The 16,270-nt window shown below is 32.6% G+C and overlaps 1 protein-coding gene across 2 annotated transcripts in view; it reads left to right on the forward strand.

Annotated features, from left to right (window-relative positions):
* Window positions 1-16,270, forward strand: part of TAF1B (TATA-box binding protein associated factor, RNA polymerase I subunit B) — a 108,859-nt gene that overhangs the window by 78,438 nt on the left and 14,151 nt on the right. For both annotated transcript variants that reach the window (XM_051976105.1, XM_051976106.1), the window contains 3 exons: window positions 1,840-1,930; window positions 4,905-4,975; window positions 6,213-6,432. In XM_051976105.1, coding sequence (XP_051832065.1) covers window positions 1,840-1,930; window positions 4,905-4,975; window positions 6,213-6,432 — 382 coding nt within the window. The remainder of the gene's footprint in view (window positions 1-1,839; window positions 1,931-4,904; window positions 4,976-6,212; window positions 6,433-16,270) is intronic.

Below are 16,270 nucleotides of genomic sequence, written 5' to 3' on the forward strand. Positions count from 1 at the left end.
TGATGGTAGTAGAAGTAGAGAAGCAAGGGCAAATGTGAGAATTGTAAAGGTAGAACTACTAAGTTTTCATTGAGCCAGCTTCTGTGGATCTACTGTAGCATTTCTTTGAGAACAGGTAGTTGCTTTCTTCTAAAAAAAGAAAAATCCATATCCCTAATCTTTAGGAATATCCTTTTTTTTTTTTTTTTAATGCTCCAACTACATTGTCTTTTTCTTCTCCATCTTTCTCTGTGAGATATTTTTCTATCCTCCATCTTTCCAACAAATTAATTTCTCCTAGGCTACTTTATATCTTTTGCTTTTTCCATTAAACCTAGGCATTTGGCATTTCTTTTGTTGTTATTTATTTTGCTTTGTTTTAAATATATTTTAGCTCCTATTAACTTGTATTATGGAGCCCCTTTCACCTGAGGAAGGAGAGTAGTCTACAGCTTAGAACATAAGCATCAGTTCTTTGACTGTGGCAGAAAATAAAATATTAAACTTTCAGTGAAAGTCACTGGAGTATTCACCCCATTTTCTATATTTGTAGATTTTCAATCTTGTTTGTTTTTTGAACGGCTTGTGAATATTTGCACCTAATTCTCTATCCTTAGTTTTTAAGACTTTACCCTCTGTTATTATCTTTTAGCCACTTAATGGCCAAATCTAATTTTCATTTTTGTTTTTTTAAGCTATTTTTAGCCATCCTTTATTGCTCTGCTTGTTTTGCCACTCTCTTTTGCTATGTAAACTAATAAGATGCTTACTTACCATTGCCTTTCTTATCTTCTGAACCATTTTATCCTTTTCCTTCTTCTTAAGTTCTGTTCTTTAGATTCCCTTCTTTTTTAGCTCAAGTTTTTTTCTTTTCTTTCAGTTTAAGTTCTCTCTAGTTTTTTTCTTCTTTTATATTCAGTCTCTACTTTCTTGATAAGTCCAAATCCTTCCAGATCATCTTCACAATTTCCTTCCTCTTCTTTTTGAGTCTTTCTTCTACTCCTCCATCAGAAGTTTGAATTTTAAAAAAAAAGAAAGAAAGAAAGAAAAAGGAACATTGAACAGCAACAGGTACATTTTTTGTCTTTGTTTTTATAAACCACAAATCCACATTGGATAAATGGATGATTAACTTAGAATAGTTTGATAAGAAAGAAAAAATGCTGTCTTAACTAGTCTCATAGTAACTCATTGAAGCTGTCACTCAGTTTTCTCTAGTTTTCATTGCATCTCTTACTTTCTTTTCTTCTCTAACACAGTCCAGTTTTTTTTTTCTCTACCTCATCTTTTCTTGGTTTCCACCTAATAATAGGGGGGAAAAAATGAAGACTGAAGGACCATATAGTAATATGTTCATCCTACTCCCCTCATACTGGCAATGAGTGTTCTTTGCCCTCCAATCTACCTTCTTGTCTTTAGGGATCTTTGAAGATGTATGGGATTAGAAAAAGGAATTAATGAAGAAAAGGCAGTATGACATAATGGAAAGAGGACATATTTAGTTTGCAAAAGCCTAGCATCATTAAGCTCTATCACTAGTAGTATAACATACTCAGGTAATTGAATATCTCAACTTCAGTTACTATACTTTCACTTCAAGATTCATAGGGTTTTTGTGGGGATTAAAGAAGAATGGCAAATTAGCAATACAGTTAAATATGAAATTATTGGTTCTATATGTTTGCCAAGATTTATTATTAAAGTGCTTAAAAACAATGGTGTGCATTAGATGATCCTTTGGTTCCTTCTGTCTCTAAATCTATGATTCCTTAATTCTATTATGATAGATGAAGTATCATTTGGGTTATGTATGTTATTCCAGATTTTACATAGTTAATAATAAAGTTTCTTTTCTTTCAGATAGGCCATGTTTTGACTTCAGAAAGTGGTATCAGATTATGAAGAAAGTAATTGATGAGAAACAACAAAAACAAGAGGAATTCAGAGCAAAGTACTTTTATTTTTTACTACTCCAGTTTGAATCACTTATTGTATTCCTAAATCATTTATATATTCTCAAATCATCTTAGATATTTAGAAGCTGAAGTATAATGAATTTACAGGTTTCATCAGTATATACTTAACCCTCTTTTGGACAGTAGGCTACATTTTGTTTATCTTAGTTTACACTATCTCCCTCCCAGTAAACCAACATCACCCCTTTTCTAAATTTCCTTCCTCATCCTATTTATCCCAGTACTACTAAAAACTGAAGTGAAAGCCCTTAGCAATTATGCTATTTTCTAATAGAAACTGCTCTTAAAACCAAAGCAAAGATAAAGAAGGGAGGTATTGACAATCTTACTTTTGGTTTGACTGATTCCTCTTGGGCCCCCAGAATGATTTTGTATGGAACCAATCTTATTTGACAGATCATAGAACTTGAAAGCTAGAAGAAACTTACTCCACATCTCACATAGGCATATTGTGTTAATATTATAACCTGGAGTACATCTAGAGATGGGCAAACAAAATAGTGACAGTATTGGAAACCATGCCAGTTTTTGAAGAAACTTTGAATATTTAACAAAAGTTGTATAAAAAGGCATTTTGACTCAGTGAAAGAAACTATTTCTTTAATAGTTAGCATTCTTTTAAACTGGGTTTCTTAGTCTTTAGGTAGACATTAAATCCTTACTTAACAGATTGTCTGAATGTAATTCCTTAATTCAATTATGTTTTGGACTAGATGGCCTTTTATGTTTCTTCCTGACATTATATGTTTCTGGGATCATAGGGGCATAATTTTAGATCTGGAAGAGACCTCAAATTCCATGTAGCACAACTCTCTTACTTTCAGAGGGAAAAAACTGAAGTGCGGGGACTTAAATGAGTTGCCTGACATCATACAGATAGTAAGCATAGGTTTTCCCACTATTCTGTATTTCTTTCTAGATCATCAAGCATTTGGCCACATGTGTTTCTTTTTAGTCATATGTGAGTAAGAATGATTGGGGAAAACATTTTTTGAGCTCAGAAGTTTAATTTTATTTTGTGTCAATATGGTATTGAAGTGTTTCAGAAAGATATTAAATTGAAGTAAACATATGCAGTGTATCTCAAAAGCCTAAAATTTAATAATTTAACATTGAAACTGAAATTTTTAGGACAATCTGTGTTTTTTTTTATTAAAGCTTTTTATTTTCAAAACTTATTCATGGATAATTTTCAACATTCACCTTTGCAAAACTTGGTGTTCCAAATTTTTTCCCTCCCTTCCTCTCATCCCTCCCAATATGGCAAGTAATATGTGTTAAACATGTACAATTTTCCTATACATATTTCCACAGTTATCATGCTGCACAAAGAAATATCAGATCAATAAGGAAAAAAATGAGAAAACAAAATGAAAGCAAACAGCAATAACAAAGTGAAAATACTATGTTATGATCCACACTCAATTTCCACAATCTTTTCTTTGGGTGCTAATGGCTTTCTTCATTATAAGATCAGTGGAACTGGCCTGAATCATCTCATTGTTTGAGAAAAGTCATATTGAGGCTGCTAGGTAGCCCAGTGGATAGAGCACCAGCTCTGAAGTGAGGAGGATCTGAGTTCAGATGTGCTCTCAGACACTTAACATTTCCTAGCTGTGTGACCCTGGACAAGTCACTTAATCTCAATTGCCTCAGGAAAAAAAAGAGAGAGAAAGAGAAGAGTCATGCCCATCAGAATTGATCGTCATATAATCTTGTTGTTGCCCTGTATTATTTTTATTCCACATAAATTGGAACCTAGTTTAAGTTTATGAATTCTAAAGCAACATTTCCAAAAAAGGACTCATTTGATCTTTTGTTGCATAATGAATGTTAGAGTAGAAATCACATATTTTATGATCTCTGCTGAAAAGCTAAGGCTTTTTGGGCAAGATTTACATCCATACAATAAAATTGTGAGCTTACTTCAGAAGTGTTTATTGACTATACTATATTATTTCCTCCTTTTAGCTCCTCCTACAAGAGTAGTTCAGATGCTAATCTTTTTTCATATAGATTATTCATATACTTTCATAAATTGTATTCCTCCTCATGGCTGTTTTAATAATTTTCCCAGTTGTCTTAATCACAACATTCTTCTATTCAATAACCTTCGGTAACTACCCAGTTCATACTAAAGAAAGTAAAAATTCTTGATTTTATCATTTAAACCCCTCTACATCCTGAGTTCAAATCATCTTCTCAAGCTTAGGTCATTACTCATCTCTACAACCTCTATTTTTCAGCCCAATTAACTTTTCTATATCCTGTTCTTGCTTGCCTTTTTTTATCACAGTGTTTCTATCCTTGCCATCCCCATATCTAAAATGGATTATTACCAGCTGTTAAATCAGTTAAAAAATTTATTGAGCACTTACTGTATTCATAGCATTATCCTAGGTGCTAAGTATACGAAGACAAAAAATGAAATGGTCTGTGCCCTCAAGAGCTTTATGTTATATCAGGGGAATACTTAAATAAGTTTATATAAAATGTACAAAGTAAATGCAAGATAATTTTTAGGGGTACATGAAGCAGGGAGGTGGTGTGTGATTTCATATGGTACTTAAACTAAATTATAAAAGAAATTAGTCTTTCCTTTTCTTTAATGATTAATGGGTATGATTTACTCTAGATAGCATTCTTTTTCTTCACTGCCTTCAACTAAAAGTGCTCTTTCCATCATATTTATCATAACATACTATCTGAACCTTCTCTTTGCACTTATCTCATGCTTCTTGATATCATTGTTCTTAAGATTTAGCGATAGAAGGAACCTTGGATAACATCTAGTCCAACTATTCATTTTATAATTAAAGAAGAAGACTAGACAAATTAAATGGATTTTTCTAGGTCTTTCAAATAGGTTTTTCTTCTAAGAATTGGTCTATTGAAATGTGATTAGCCACATTTTTTTTCCCATCATGTTACGAATTTTTCCATTTATAGGTACCAATGGAAAAGCGAAAAGCCACTTTATTATTCATCAGGGGACAGATCAGTAGTTTACAAAAGACGACGTGAGTTGAATTTTTCTCAAATATTGTTTTTACTTGTAATTTTTGCAGGATTTAATATGTGACTAAAACTGCTCAATTATGTTGACAATATTTTCTGATAATAACTAGTAACAATAATGATAAAAATCATATTTCATAAACATTTAACTTACAAGATACTTTCCTCATAACACCCATGTGAAGGTAACAATGTAAGTTTTATTTTGTTCAACTTACATATGAGGAGACTAAAGCCCAAAAGTTAGAGTGATTTGCCACAAACACACATAGTTAGGAAGTATCAGAGATGGGATTCAAACCTGGATCTGTTGATTCCAAGTTTACTATTCTTGCCACTATACCAGGCCACCATTTAATAGAAGTAAAATCTGTATTTTTTAAAACTCTGAATATACAAGATTTGATTATAAGTTATGATTGATTTTTAATGCCATAATGCATGCATCTAAATGAATATTGTGCCCATTGTTATAACTACTTTAGTTGTCAATATACTTTGACCAGCATTGCTACCATTATTAAAAAACTGAGCTTTAGATGTCTGCAACTCAAAAAGTTTAAATTATGTAGTTATAACATCTTTTGAAATAACATTTAGATTCATTCACATTTTCTTTTTAATATTTTCATGATTATAAGCCGTAGAGTACAATTATTATATTCTAAACCAAGAGAAGTAAACTTTAGAATCATATAGTATAATCTATCCCCTTTGCCTCATTTTACAGTGGAAAAGCCTAGAAGAAGTTAAGTGATTTGTCCAAAATTGCATAGTAAATTAACATCTGATCTGGACCACAAACTAAGTCTGTTGAAATCTCTTCAGCCTTTAGTCCAGCTCTGCCCCCATCTTTTAAGATAGGGCTTGCATTTTTAAAGCAGGAAAAAAAATATTTTCCTATTTTTTTGAAGTTATTTGAGCCTTGGTGAATACAGTGAATAGTTAGGATAGACAGCCTTGTTTTGTTTTAGGAATAAAATGTAATTGTAAAAAAAAAAAAATTACTATTTTTCTGTGCCTCACAAGCTATAAATGTAATTGTAAAGAAAGAGTCCTCAAAATATTTTGCATTATTTTTTGGACTTAATATCTAGGCATCCAAAGGAATTACTTCAAAGGGGAGCAATATTCTAGGATATTTATTTAAACAATTGTAATGATCATATTGTATATCTTGTATTTTTGTGAATTAAACACTGCTTTTTTCTTATGCAGTCTCCTTCTTTCTTTTTTCAGGAATGGTAGTGAACCTCCAAAAGCAGTTTAGCATACTGGTTGATTCAGCATCAAATCCTGAAAAGAAAAAACCTTCAAGTTTCCAGTTAAATTGGACAGAAGACCAGAATACAACTTGCTTCCATGGACACAGTCTTGAGAAAATCCTACAAAAGAAAGGCAAATCATTAATAACCCTCAACTCACTATATTGGCTTAGTACTCAGAAATTCTGTAAGAGGTATGTGGTACTTTGAGGGAAAAGTTAGGCCAAAGGGAATGAAGTTTGCCCTTTTGTTAAACCAGTGTCTCTTTTTATAACATAAGTATTTTAATAGAAAATTCTTTATGTAAAATTAGGCATATTAATCAATTATAGCAAGATATGATTGAAAGGTTGGAGATCTAAAAGTTTAAGGATGTACATAAAGTGAGTCATTTCCTTGTGTTGGTACAAAATAAAAATGGAGAGATTTTTTAAAAAGGAGATGATACAGAATGATAGAACCTTTTAGACCAGCTAATTCAGTCTACTGGAAGGTAGGTGAACTAATTGAAATGCAGATAAATATTCATCAATGTTATAATTTGTTTCCTAAAAGCATATTGCACATATACTCAATTATACTTTATATTTTAGATCAGCCTTAAAACATCAGTACTATAATTTTTTTTTAAAAAGTTGAATTTCTGATTACTATTTACAGAACAATTATCACTTTTCTCAAAATGGCACTGTGACAAGATTAAGGGGAAAAAATTCTTATAAGAAGGAATGACTTGTCTTCTGAAACAAAAATAGTCTTTTTAAAAAGTTAAATCACAAAAATATTCAGTCATATTGTAGAGAAACTTTGCGGCTTCTTATTAGAAAAGTGATTTCAGATTCTATTTAGACTTAGTAAAGATGATCTCATCTAAATTCTGAAATAAGTATTGCTAGCCATTTGCTCACTAACTATAAGTATCCACTGTAAGCAAAGCATTATTCTATCCTCTAGGGAGACAAAATTTAGATAAAGCATGATATCTGTCACCAAGGCAATTAAAGTCTTCTAGAGGCATAAAGTAAGATAATACATTAGATTACCTGACAAGTGCATTTAAAAATTTGCAAAACAAATGATATGTGATTTTCTCCATTAGAGAACTCAGAAAAGACTTTCCAAAATGAAGTAGCATTTGAGTTAGATTTTTTTTTTTAATTGGTAGAAATTCAGCAAAGGAGAAGAGAGGGAGCATCCTAGACATAGGGGATCACTGTGAGCAAATAACTAGTTCTGTCAAAGAAACCACTATTCCATTCGTAGTCATCTACGAATTATCCTCAACTCTTTATTTTTTTCTTACTCCATATAATCAGTCAATTAATTGCCTTCTCTTCCCTTCTTTCCACTAAATAGCCACTGGCCTGATTGAGCTTTCATCACCAGACTGTTGTAATAGTGTCTTATTGGTTTCCTTACAGTTAGCTTCTCTTCTGTCCAAACCATCCTCATATAGCTGCCAAGTCAATATTCCTGAAGCATGTGTCTGATAACATCACTTTCTTACTCAAAAAGTTTTAGTGTTAAAAAAAAAAAAAAAAAAAGTTTTAGTGGCTTCCCTTTTGGCTTAGGATAAAATACAAATTCTTTTCTTTGACATTTAAAATTCTTTACCGTCTGGAGTTTTTTCACATTCTCAATTCACTGCTACTTAACTTACTCTTGTATTATTGCTGAATTAGCCTATTTATTGTTTTCTCACACTTGACATTACTGAATAAACTTTCCATCTTTCCTGGAATACTTTTTCCTCATCTCTACCTCTTGGAATTCCTACAAGAAGCCCTTTCCTAATTCCCTCAGTTGTTTGTCTTCCTTCTATAATTGTTGTTCATTGAGCAAAACTACTCTATCTGTATTTTGTATATACTTAATATCTATCTTTGTACATGTTTATTTTCTCCTCCCTCAGTAGAGTATAAGTTTTGTGAAAGCAGATTCTGTTTCATTTTTGCCTTTGTATCTTTACCGTCTACCACAGTGTTTGGCACATACTAGGCATTTAATAGATGTTTGTTGAATTAATGAATGGAGCTAAGACGCATATTCACTTGCATTATACAAATTTTTTGATAATTGGTGTTCCATATATAAATATGACTAATCATGTCAATAAGAATACTACATATTTTTTCTATATTTTCAGATGAAGTTATATTGATGGACAAGTCCAAGTCTAAATAATTGCCTGGTGATGTTTAAGAAGTGATCTAGTTCATTACATAATTTATATTTAAATATTAGACTGTAAACTGACTTAATTTGGCAAATTTTATCCATTTTATAAAATTTATCTTTGTCCTATGCAATTGATGTTGACACATAAACTTCAATTATTATAATACTTGCCTTTTTGTAAATGTTATTAAGCACTATAATAGGAAATGACTAAATGTCTTTTGAAATAATGTCTCTTGTTACTTTTGAATAAGAACAGATGAGTTACTATTTCCATCACTGGAGAGGACATTCAAGTCAATAATATCACAGATCCATTTAAATACTTTGAATTTATTGAGTCTGTAGAAAAGATCTGCCTGTATAATTTGTCCTTTGAACATATAAAAGAAATAGCAAGAAAGATACTTTCGTAGGAACTTTGTACTTGAACTTCATCAAAAATAGAAGAATAGTGAGTCTAAGATAATGAAACAGAAGAAGAAAAAAAAACTTTGTGGTTTATAGTGGATAAAGTTCTGGGCTGAGAGGCAGGAAAAACCTAAGTTCAAATATTGCCTTTGATACATACTAAATATGTGATTATGGCAAGTCAGTTAACCTCTCAGTTGTTGATCTGAATTGATGGTAGAAGTTTCTATGCAAAAAGATCTCTACAATGAAGTAACAGATCTGGGGCAAAAACAATCAATGTATAAGCATTTATTAAACCTCTCTGTAAGGGACTGGGGGCACACATACATAGATTGAAATAATCCCTCTTGAAAAGAGGAACCCACATTCTAATGAGGGAGACAAGTGGTATATGTACTAAAAGTAAGGAATGGGAACTAGATAATTTAATTGGGACAGGGAACTTCCAGATGAGGGAAACTCCTTGCCCAGTCTAGACTGGTACCTTCTCTGCAGTTTATAGACTTAAAGAGTTGTCTGAGTTTCTGAGAAGTTAATTGAAAAGCCATTTGTAATAACAAAAATATCTCACATATAGTGCTTGAGAAATTTTTCAAAGGATTTTCTGTTTAACCATCATGATTCAAATTTTACAGATAGGGAGACTGAAATTTTAAAAAATTAAGTAATTTGTACAGCTACACATAGCTTGTCAATGTTGCAGGGAAATGGGCTCAAGGTCTTGTCCGGGTCCAAGTTTGGTTTCCTTAGCACTATACAGAATTGCCTATTCAAACTAAATACCTATGTGAAAATTTTTTGATAATGTTCATACAGATAATTTGGGCACGATGATTGCATTATATTTTTCCTTTCTCCATTTCATGACACGGTTTCTTTTCATAAGTCATTCATTAGAGATATATTGTTTCTAAGGAGGTAAGTATTTTTTACATCATTGCTTAATTGGGAAAAATAGAATTACAAGGATTCAACTGAAGCAAGGCATCTATAAAGAAAATACTATATGCCTAATCTCTCCCTCTCCAAAACAATCTGAATATATATGTGTGATTTTAATTGGTTTAGATTGAGCCGATTGTTGTGCCAGCTTTACAACATTCTTCAAGTGCTTGTTTTGTGATAATGCCTCTTGAGTCTTCTTTTATAAGAATTAGAAATTTTCATTTAAGTAGTAGAGGAAAATCCCTGATATACATATGGTTTTCCAAAACTAACTAAACAATACATAGACATTTGTATAAATAGGTTTTCCTGACTAAAATACTATCTGTGTCACCAGGGGCAAGTCACTACTAATCTCTAAGTGCCTAAATCTAAGAGTTATAGGATATATTTTGATCTGCATCTCTGAAGAGAATTTTGTTCTCTACACTGATGAAATCACTATTTTAACCCCTGAAAGGGTATGTATATAATCTTCCAACCCGCTTTGATGGAAGGGTTCTTTAGTCTATGCTAGAGAAACGACACATCTGAAAAGTCCAACACATCTGGTGTCCTTTGGTCAAGGTCCTTTACTGAGGATCCCCTACATACAGAGTAGGTGCAGTGGGAAACAAACTTGATCATGACTCAGTCTCTGCCCTCTTGGAAATCAAAGTGGGAAAGTGGGAATGCTTTCAGAGTTCTAAGGAGGTTAAAAAAAAAATTCTTGTCTGAAAGAACTGGAAAAAAAGATACATGGGCCTTCTTTCAAGGCCTAGCTCAGATGCCATCATTTTCATGAAACCTTAACTGATACCCCTTTCCCTTGCTTCAGATTTATCATAATGTATTCCTATATCTCTCCTTTCTACTTACCTCACTTTCCCATAATATTAGTGAGTTGCCTGGACTTATTTGGAAGACATTACTTTTCTTTATTTCACTATTACTTATGTACTTGTTCCTCTTCTCATGCCTCTTTCCCAAATTAGATATTTCTAATTTCCCTATAACTATGGAGCACTACCTCATGTGTCCAGTCCCTCAGGTTCTAACCCAGGACATCTTCACTGTCTCTCACCACCACCACTACCATCCCCAAATCCGATATAATGCCAAGTCCTGTTGATTTTACTTTTGCAGCATCTCTCTAATATCCCTTCTCCCCTCTGACACTGCCACCACCCTAGTGCGGGCCTTGGTTATGACAAAAACATGCTGATGGGTCTGCCTGCCTCAAGTCTCTCCCAACTCCAGGCCATTCTCCACTTAGCCACCAAAGTGATTTTCTTAAATACCATTCCAGCCATCACTCCCTACTTAATAAACTTCTTTGGCTCCCTATCACCTCTAGAATCAAATACAAAATCTGTTTGGCATCCAGAGCCTTTCATAATGTAGCAGCTTCTTTATCTTTCCCATCTTTATATCTTATAGTTCCTTAAGTAGCTTTTGATCCAGCAGTACTGGCCTCTTTGCAAGTTTACTAAACAGATATTCTTTCTCAGCTCCAGACATTTTATCGGGTGTCTGCCCTTCTTACAATATAATCCCTCCTCATCTCTGCTAACTGGTTTTCCTGGCTACCTTCAAGGGCCAGCTAAAATCCCATCTTCTATAGGAAGCCTTTTCTAACCCCTCCTCTGGTACCTTCCCTCTTTTAATTATTTTCTGTTTATCCTGTAAGTAAATTATTTGTTCACACTTATTTGTTCCCAAATAGATTATGAACTCCTTGAAGATAGGAACTGTCCTCTTTTTGTATCCCAATGTTTAGCATAATACCTGGCAAATAGTTCCTTAATGGATATTAGAGCCTGTGTTTTATTTATTTTTTAATTCCCAGTGTCTCAAGCTTGACCTTTCATATAGTAGGTACTTAAAAGATTAATTAAGTGAAGTATAATTGGATTAGGGTACCTATCTGTGTGGACAAGGCCCACTGAAAGTTTGTTATCTAATTTCATTGGACCCTTGTTGGTTTTATTCTTCTCAGTTAGCTTTCTTTCTCCTTCTCCACAGTGGCAGTTGACGACCTCTCTTTTTTCAAGCTTTCTACATTATTCTGTCCTTACAGGGTTATAGTGCTGGCACTGGAAGGAGCTTCTGAGGGCATCTAGTCTAACTTTCCTTTCTCCCCTTCTTTGCAGATGAGAAAATTGAGGCCTAGAACAATCAAGTGACTTGACCAAGGCCATAAAATTAATTAATGGGCTTCTTCTTAGCAAAGGACCTGTTTTCTACTTTTCTTAGAAAAACATGTCATGAGCTCTGTTTTTTCTTTATTCCACACTCCTTTACTTACCCTTGCATCTGTCTACTCCTTGAAATGATCACTCTTCCATTTTTCTTTCCTTTTTCAACTAAACTTTAAGAAAAAAAAAAAAAAAAACTTAATTCATTGCCTCAACTTTCTCAGTTTCCGTTTACCTCCTAGTCCTTTGTATATAACTTCCAACCCCACCATTTGACTAAAACTATTCTTTCCCAAGTTAAAACAGTTAGTTGCTAAATTTATTCCCAATTCTCTTTGGCTTCTTCAGTTTTTGATATTATTGTACTTCATTTGCATACTATCCTTCCTTGGCTTTTAGGACATAATTCTTTTGATTCTTCTCCTGCCTTAGTGGCAGCTCCTTTTGAGTTAGATTATCATTCATAATCTACCTTCTAATCCCCTCTTTTCTCAATTTTCTCTCTATATACTCTGTCATTTTATCAGCTGCCATGGATGATGACAAGATCATATCTATGCAGATGACTCCCAAGTTATAGATCTTTTCCTGATCTCTCTCCTGAGTTTCAACCTTGCATTACCAGGTACTAACTTTTCCTTGTGATATCCTATAGGTATCTCATATTCAACATGCCCAAATTTGAAATCATTATTGTAATTCACCTTCCCCAAAATTTCTTTGTTGAAAGCACTGCCATTATTAAATATGTGTCTATACCCAAATTCTAACTCTGTGATTGAATTATGAATACCTCAAGCTTTTTTAAATCATCATTAATTCAATAGAATGACAACAATTTTAGAATAACTTTATTCTTTAGTTCCTTCCCCTAAAATATCTGGGCATTTCTTCTGTTTTGTCATATTCAAATATTACACTTTCCCTTTTTGATCTAAAATTTTATTTTTGCTTTCATTTCAGTCATCATATTCTTCAGGTATGTTTTCATAGTGCATAGATTTTATTTTATTTATTGGATCACTACAGACTGTGAAATATCTAAGACAAAATTTTTAAAGATTTTTATTGAAGTGTTTTAAGAATCTACTTTGGGAGCATCTAAGTGATGCAGTGGATAAAGCACCAGCTCAGGAAGACCTGAGTTCAAATCTGGCCTCAGAGACTTAACACTTCGTAGCTGTGTGATCCTGGCCAAGTCACTTAACCCCAATTGCTTCAGGGGAAGAAAAAAGAATCTACTTAGGATAAAGTTAAAATGCAGGAAAAAGTTACATAGGGATAATAAAAATTCAGGTTAATTTAACAAACATCTATTAACAAGCATTTATGTCTATTATGTGCTATATATTGTTTAGGCACTGGATATACAGAGACAGGAGTAAAGGAAAACAAAATCCCCAAAGCATGGTCAAGAAAAAAATTCCTAAATTGGCCATGTCCATATATGTATGTATTGGCTCATTGGCATGCTTCACTTTTAGTCCTCTGGAATCATGATTAATTATTGAATTGATCAGTTAAGTTCTTAAAAATTATTCATTATCAGAGAGTTGTTATTGTGGTAGTGAAGTTCTCCTGATTAGTCTCATTTCCTTAACAGTTTATACAAGTTCTAACCAGGTTTCTTTAAAACCATTTCTTTCATCATTGCCTACAGCAAAATAATACATTCATATGCTGTAATTTGTTCAGCCATTTCCTATTGATAACACCTTAATCTACAATTCTTTGTTAATATAAAAAGAGCTACTACAAATATTTTTATACATATGGGATCACTTGTTCTTTTAAAATCTTTTTTAGATATTTATACAAAAACTTAAATTTTACTTATTTCTCTCCATCCTATTTTTTAGTTTTTTTTTCTCTTTTTGCTTGCAGCTTCATTTCCTCTTTACAGAGAAGAAGAATCTGGAATAAAAGTACACTCTATCCTTGATACACACAGTCCCTGCTCCTTTGTCCCTCTTCTCTTCCCTTCACACAGTCTTTCCTTCCACCATATTTACCCTTTTTTTCTTTCCTTTTAAATTTTTCTTCTTAATCTGCCCCCTTTAGAATTTAGGGTTTGTTTTGCTTGGGACTAATCTCTTCCTAAATCTCTCCTTCTTTCTTATTCTCCCATTTTCCTTTTGTTTCCTGTTTCTCTGTTGGATGTATCTTTATTCCCAAATCGTTCTATATGCATGTGTGTGTGTTTTACCTTCCTTTGACTAATTCAGTTGAAAATGAGATTCATGACAGTTGGTCTCTCCTCTCCTCGTTTATTTAGACTTCTTGTGATTCCTACTTATGTGAGATAACATTCTCCCACTCTTCTCCCTTTTTCTTCCATACTGTACCTTGTTCTTTTTTTTTTCCTTTCTCCTGTTAAGATCTTCAAAACATGACAAAAATATTCTGGTTTTCTGTCTTCTTTGACTTTCTCTATGACCCCTTGATGACATCTTAGAAATCTTATATCATATCCTACCCCATTAAAATGCAAACTCTTCTTCCATAAAATCTTTTCCCAATTTCTCACTTCTGTTTATATTTTTATATTTCTCTTTCCTCTCTTATATTTGTATTTTAGATCTTCTACTGAATTCTAGTCTTTTTAACAGGAGTGCTCAGAAATCCTCTATTTTTTTAAGGAATGATTTTTCTCCCTTTGGAAAATACTCAATTTTATATTCTTGTTTATAAGCCTTTAACTTTTACCTTTTGGAATATCATATTCTAAATTCTCCTTTGTAGTGCCTGTTAAATCTTGTGTGATCCTGACTGTTTTCTTGGTACTTGAATTCTCTTTCTGGCTGCTTTTAGTATTTTTTCTTTGACTTGGAAGTTCTGAATTCTGGCTATAAATTCCTGACAGTTCTCATTTTAGGGTTTCTTTCAGGAGGTAATTGATAGATTCTTTCAATTTTCATTTTGTCCTCTTCTGATATGTCTGGGAAGTTTCCTTCATAATTGAAGTATATATCTTAGTTATGTTTTTTCGATAACCCAATGATTCTTCAGTTATCTATCCTTAAATCAGTTTTCAGGTTATTTTTTTTTCTATGAGATACTTAGATTTTCTTCCATTCCCCCTTCCCCAAATTTTTAGATTGTTTGAAAATTCTTGTTGTTTCAAGGAGCCATTGACTTCTCTTTGGATTATTCTAACTTTCAAAACATTGGGTTACTTAGGTATGGTTATATACTTCTTGTGCAAAATTGTTAAATTCTCTTTCCAAGATTTTTTTTCATAACTACCATTTCTTTTCCAATTTTTCCCCTGTGTTTCTCATTTAATTTATAATATTTTTAACACTTTTTCAAAAAAAAATCTTGCATCATTTCTTCTAGGAATTCTAATTGATCTTGTGTGAAACTATATTTTTCTTTGAGGCTTTGCTTATGTTTCATATGCATGCTCTTTGATCAAGTGGCAGTGGTGGTAGGTCTCAAATTTATGTGCCAAAAAGAATTATTTTATGAAAAATTTCAGAATCTATAATATTATGATATAATAAAAAGACCATTAGGTAAAGTTAGAAAACCAAGGTTGGAATTTCAGCTATGCTATTTACTTGGCTTTATAAACTTGGGCAAGTCAACTTTACTTTGGTAGACTTCTGTTTTCTCTTTTATAAAATGAGGACTTATACTAGATTGTCTCTGAGATCCCTTCCAATTCTAAATCTATGAGCTTATTATCCACATGTTAGAGCTGATGTACTTTACTCATAGATGACTAATTCCTCCCTCATTTTCCTATCCCTTTCTTGTCATTTATAACCATTTACTTATTTTACATGGCAGTTTTTACAATTTTGCCTATTTGGGTTCTAAACTTTCAGAAATACAACTTAGAGACAGATATTCTGATAGCAGCAGAAAAAGATTTTAACACCTACCTAAACAAAAAAGGAATGAAAAACTATCAAAAATCATCACAAAATTTCAGAAAATATGACTGTCTAAGGCACAAAGCCCTTTACAACCTCGAGTCCTGAGAGGGCTATTACCATATAGCTCAGTAATTGATGTGCTTGACCTTGAGCCAATTAGTATTAAATTATGTTCTATATCTTAAATTTAAGAAGGTAAAGTATGTAATACAGCCTAGAAATATTTTTGTTTTGGTACTTAAAAGGAGCAAACCCATAGCTTTTTGGAAAACAATTTATACACTATACCTCCTATGGGTTTCAGGTAACCAATATTTTGTTGTATTATTATTTATAGAGTACAATCAAGTTTGAGAACTTGATTTTGAAGAATTAGCAAGAACTATTCCATAGTTGGGGATTATTTACTTTATGTTTCTGAAACTAGGGTAAAC

This window comes from Antechinus flavipes, chromosome 2 (assembly GCF_016432865.1).
Source record: "Antechinus flavipes isolate AdamAnt ecotype Samford, QLD, Australia chromosome 2, AdamAnt_v2, whole genome shotgun sequence".
Taxonomy (NCBI): domain Eukaryota; kingdom Metazoa; phylum Chordata; class Mammalia; order Dasyuromorphia; family Dasyuridae; genus Antechinus; species Antechinus flavipes.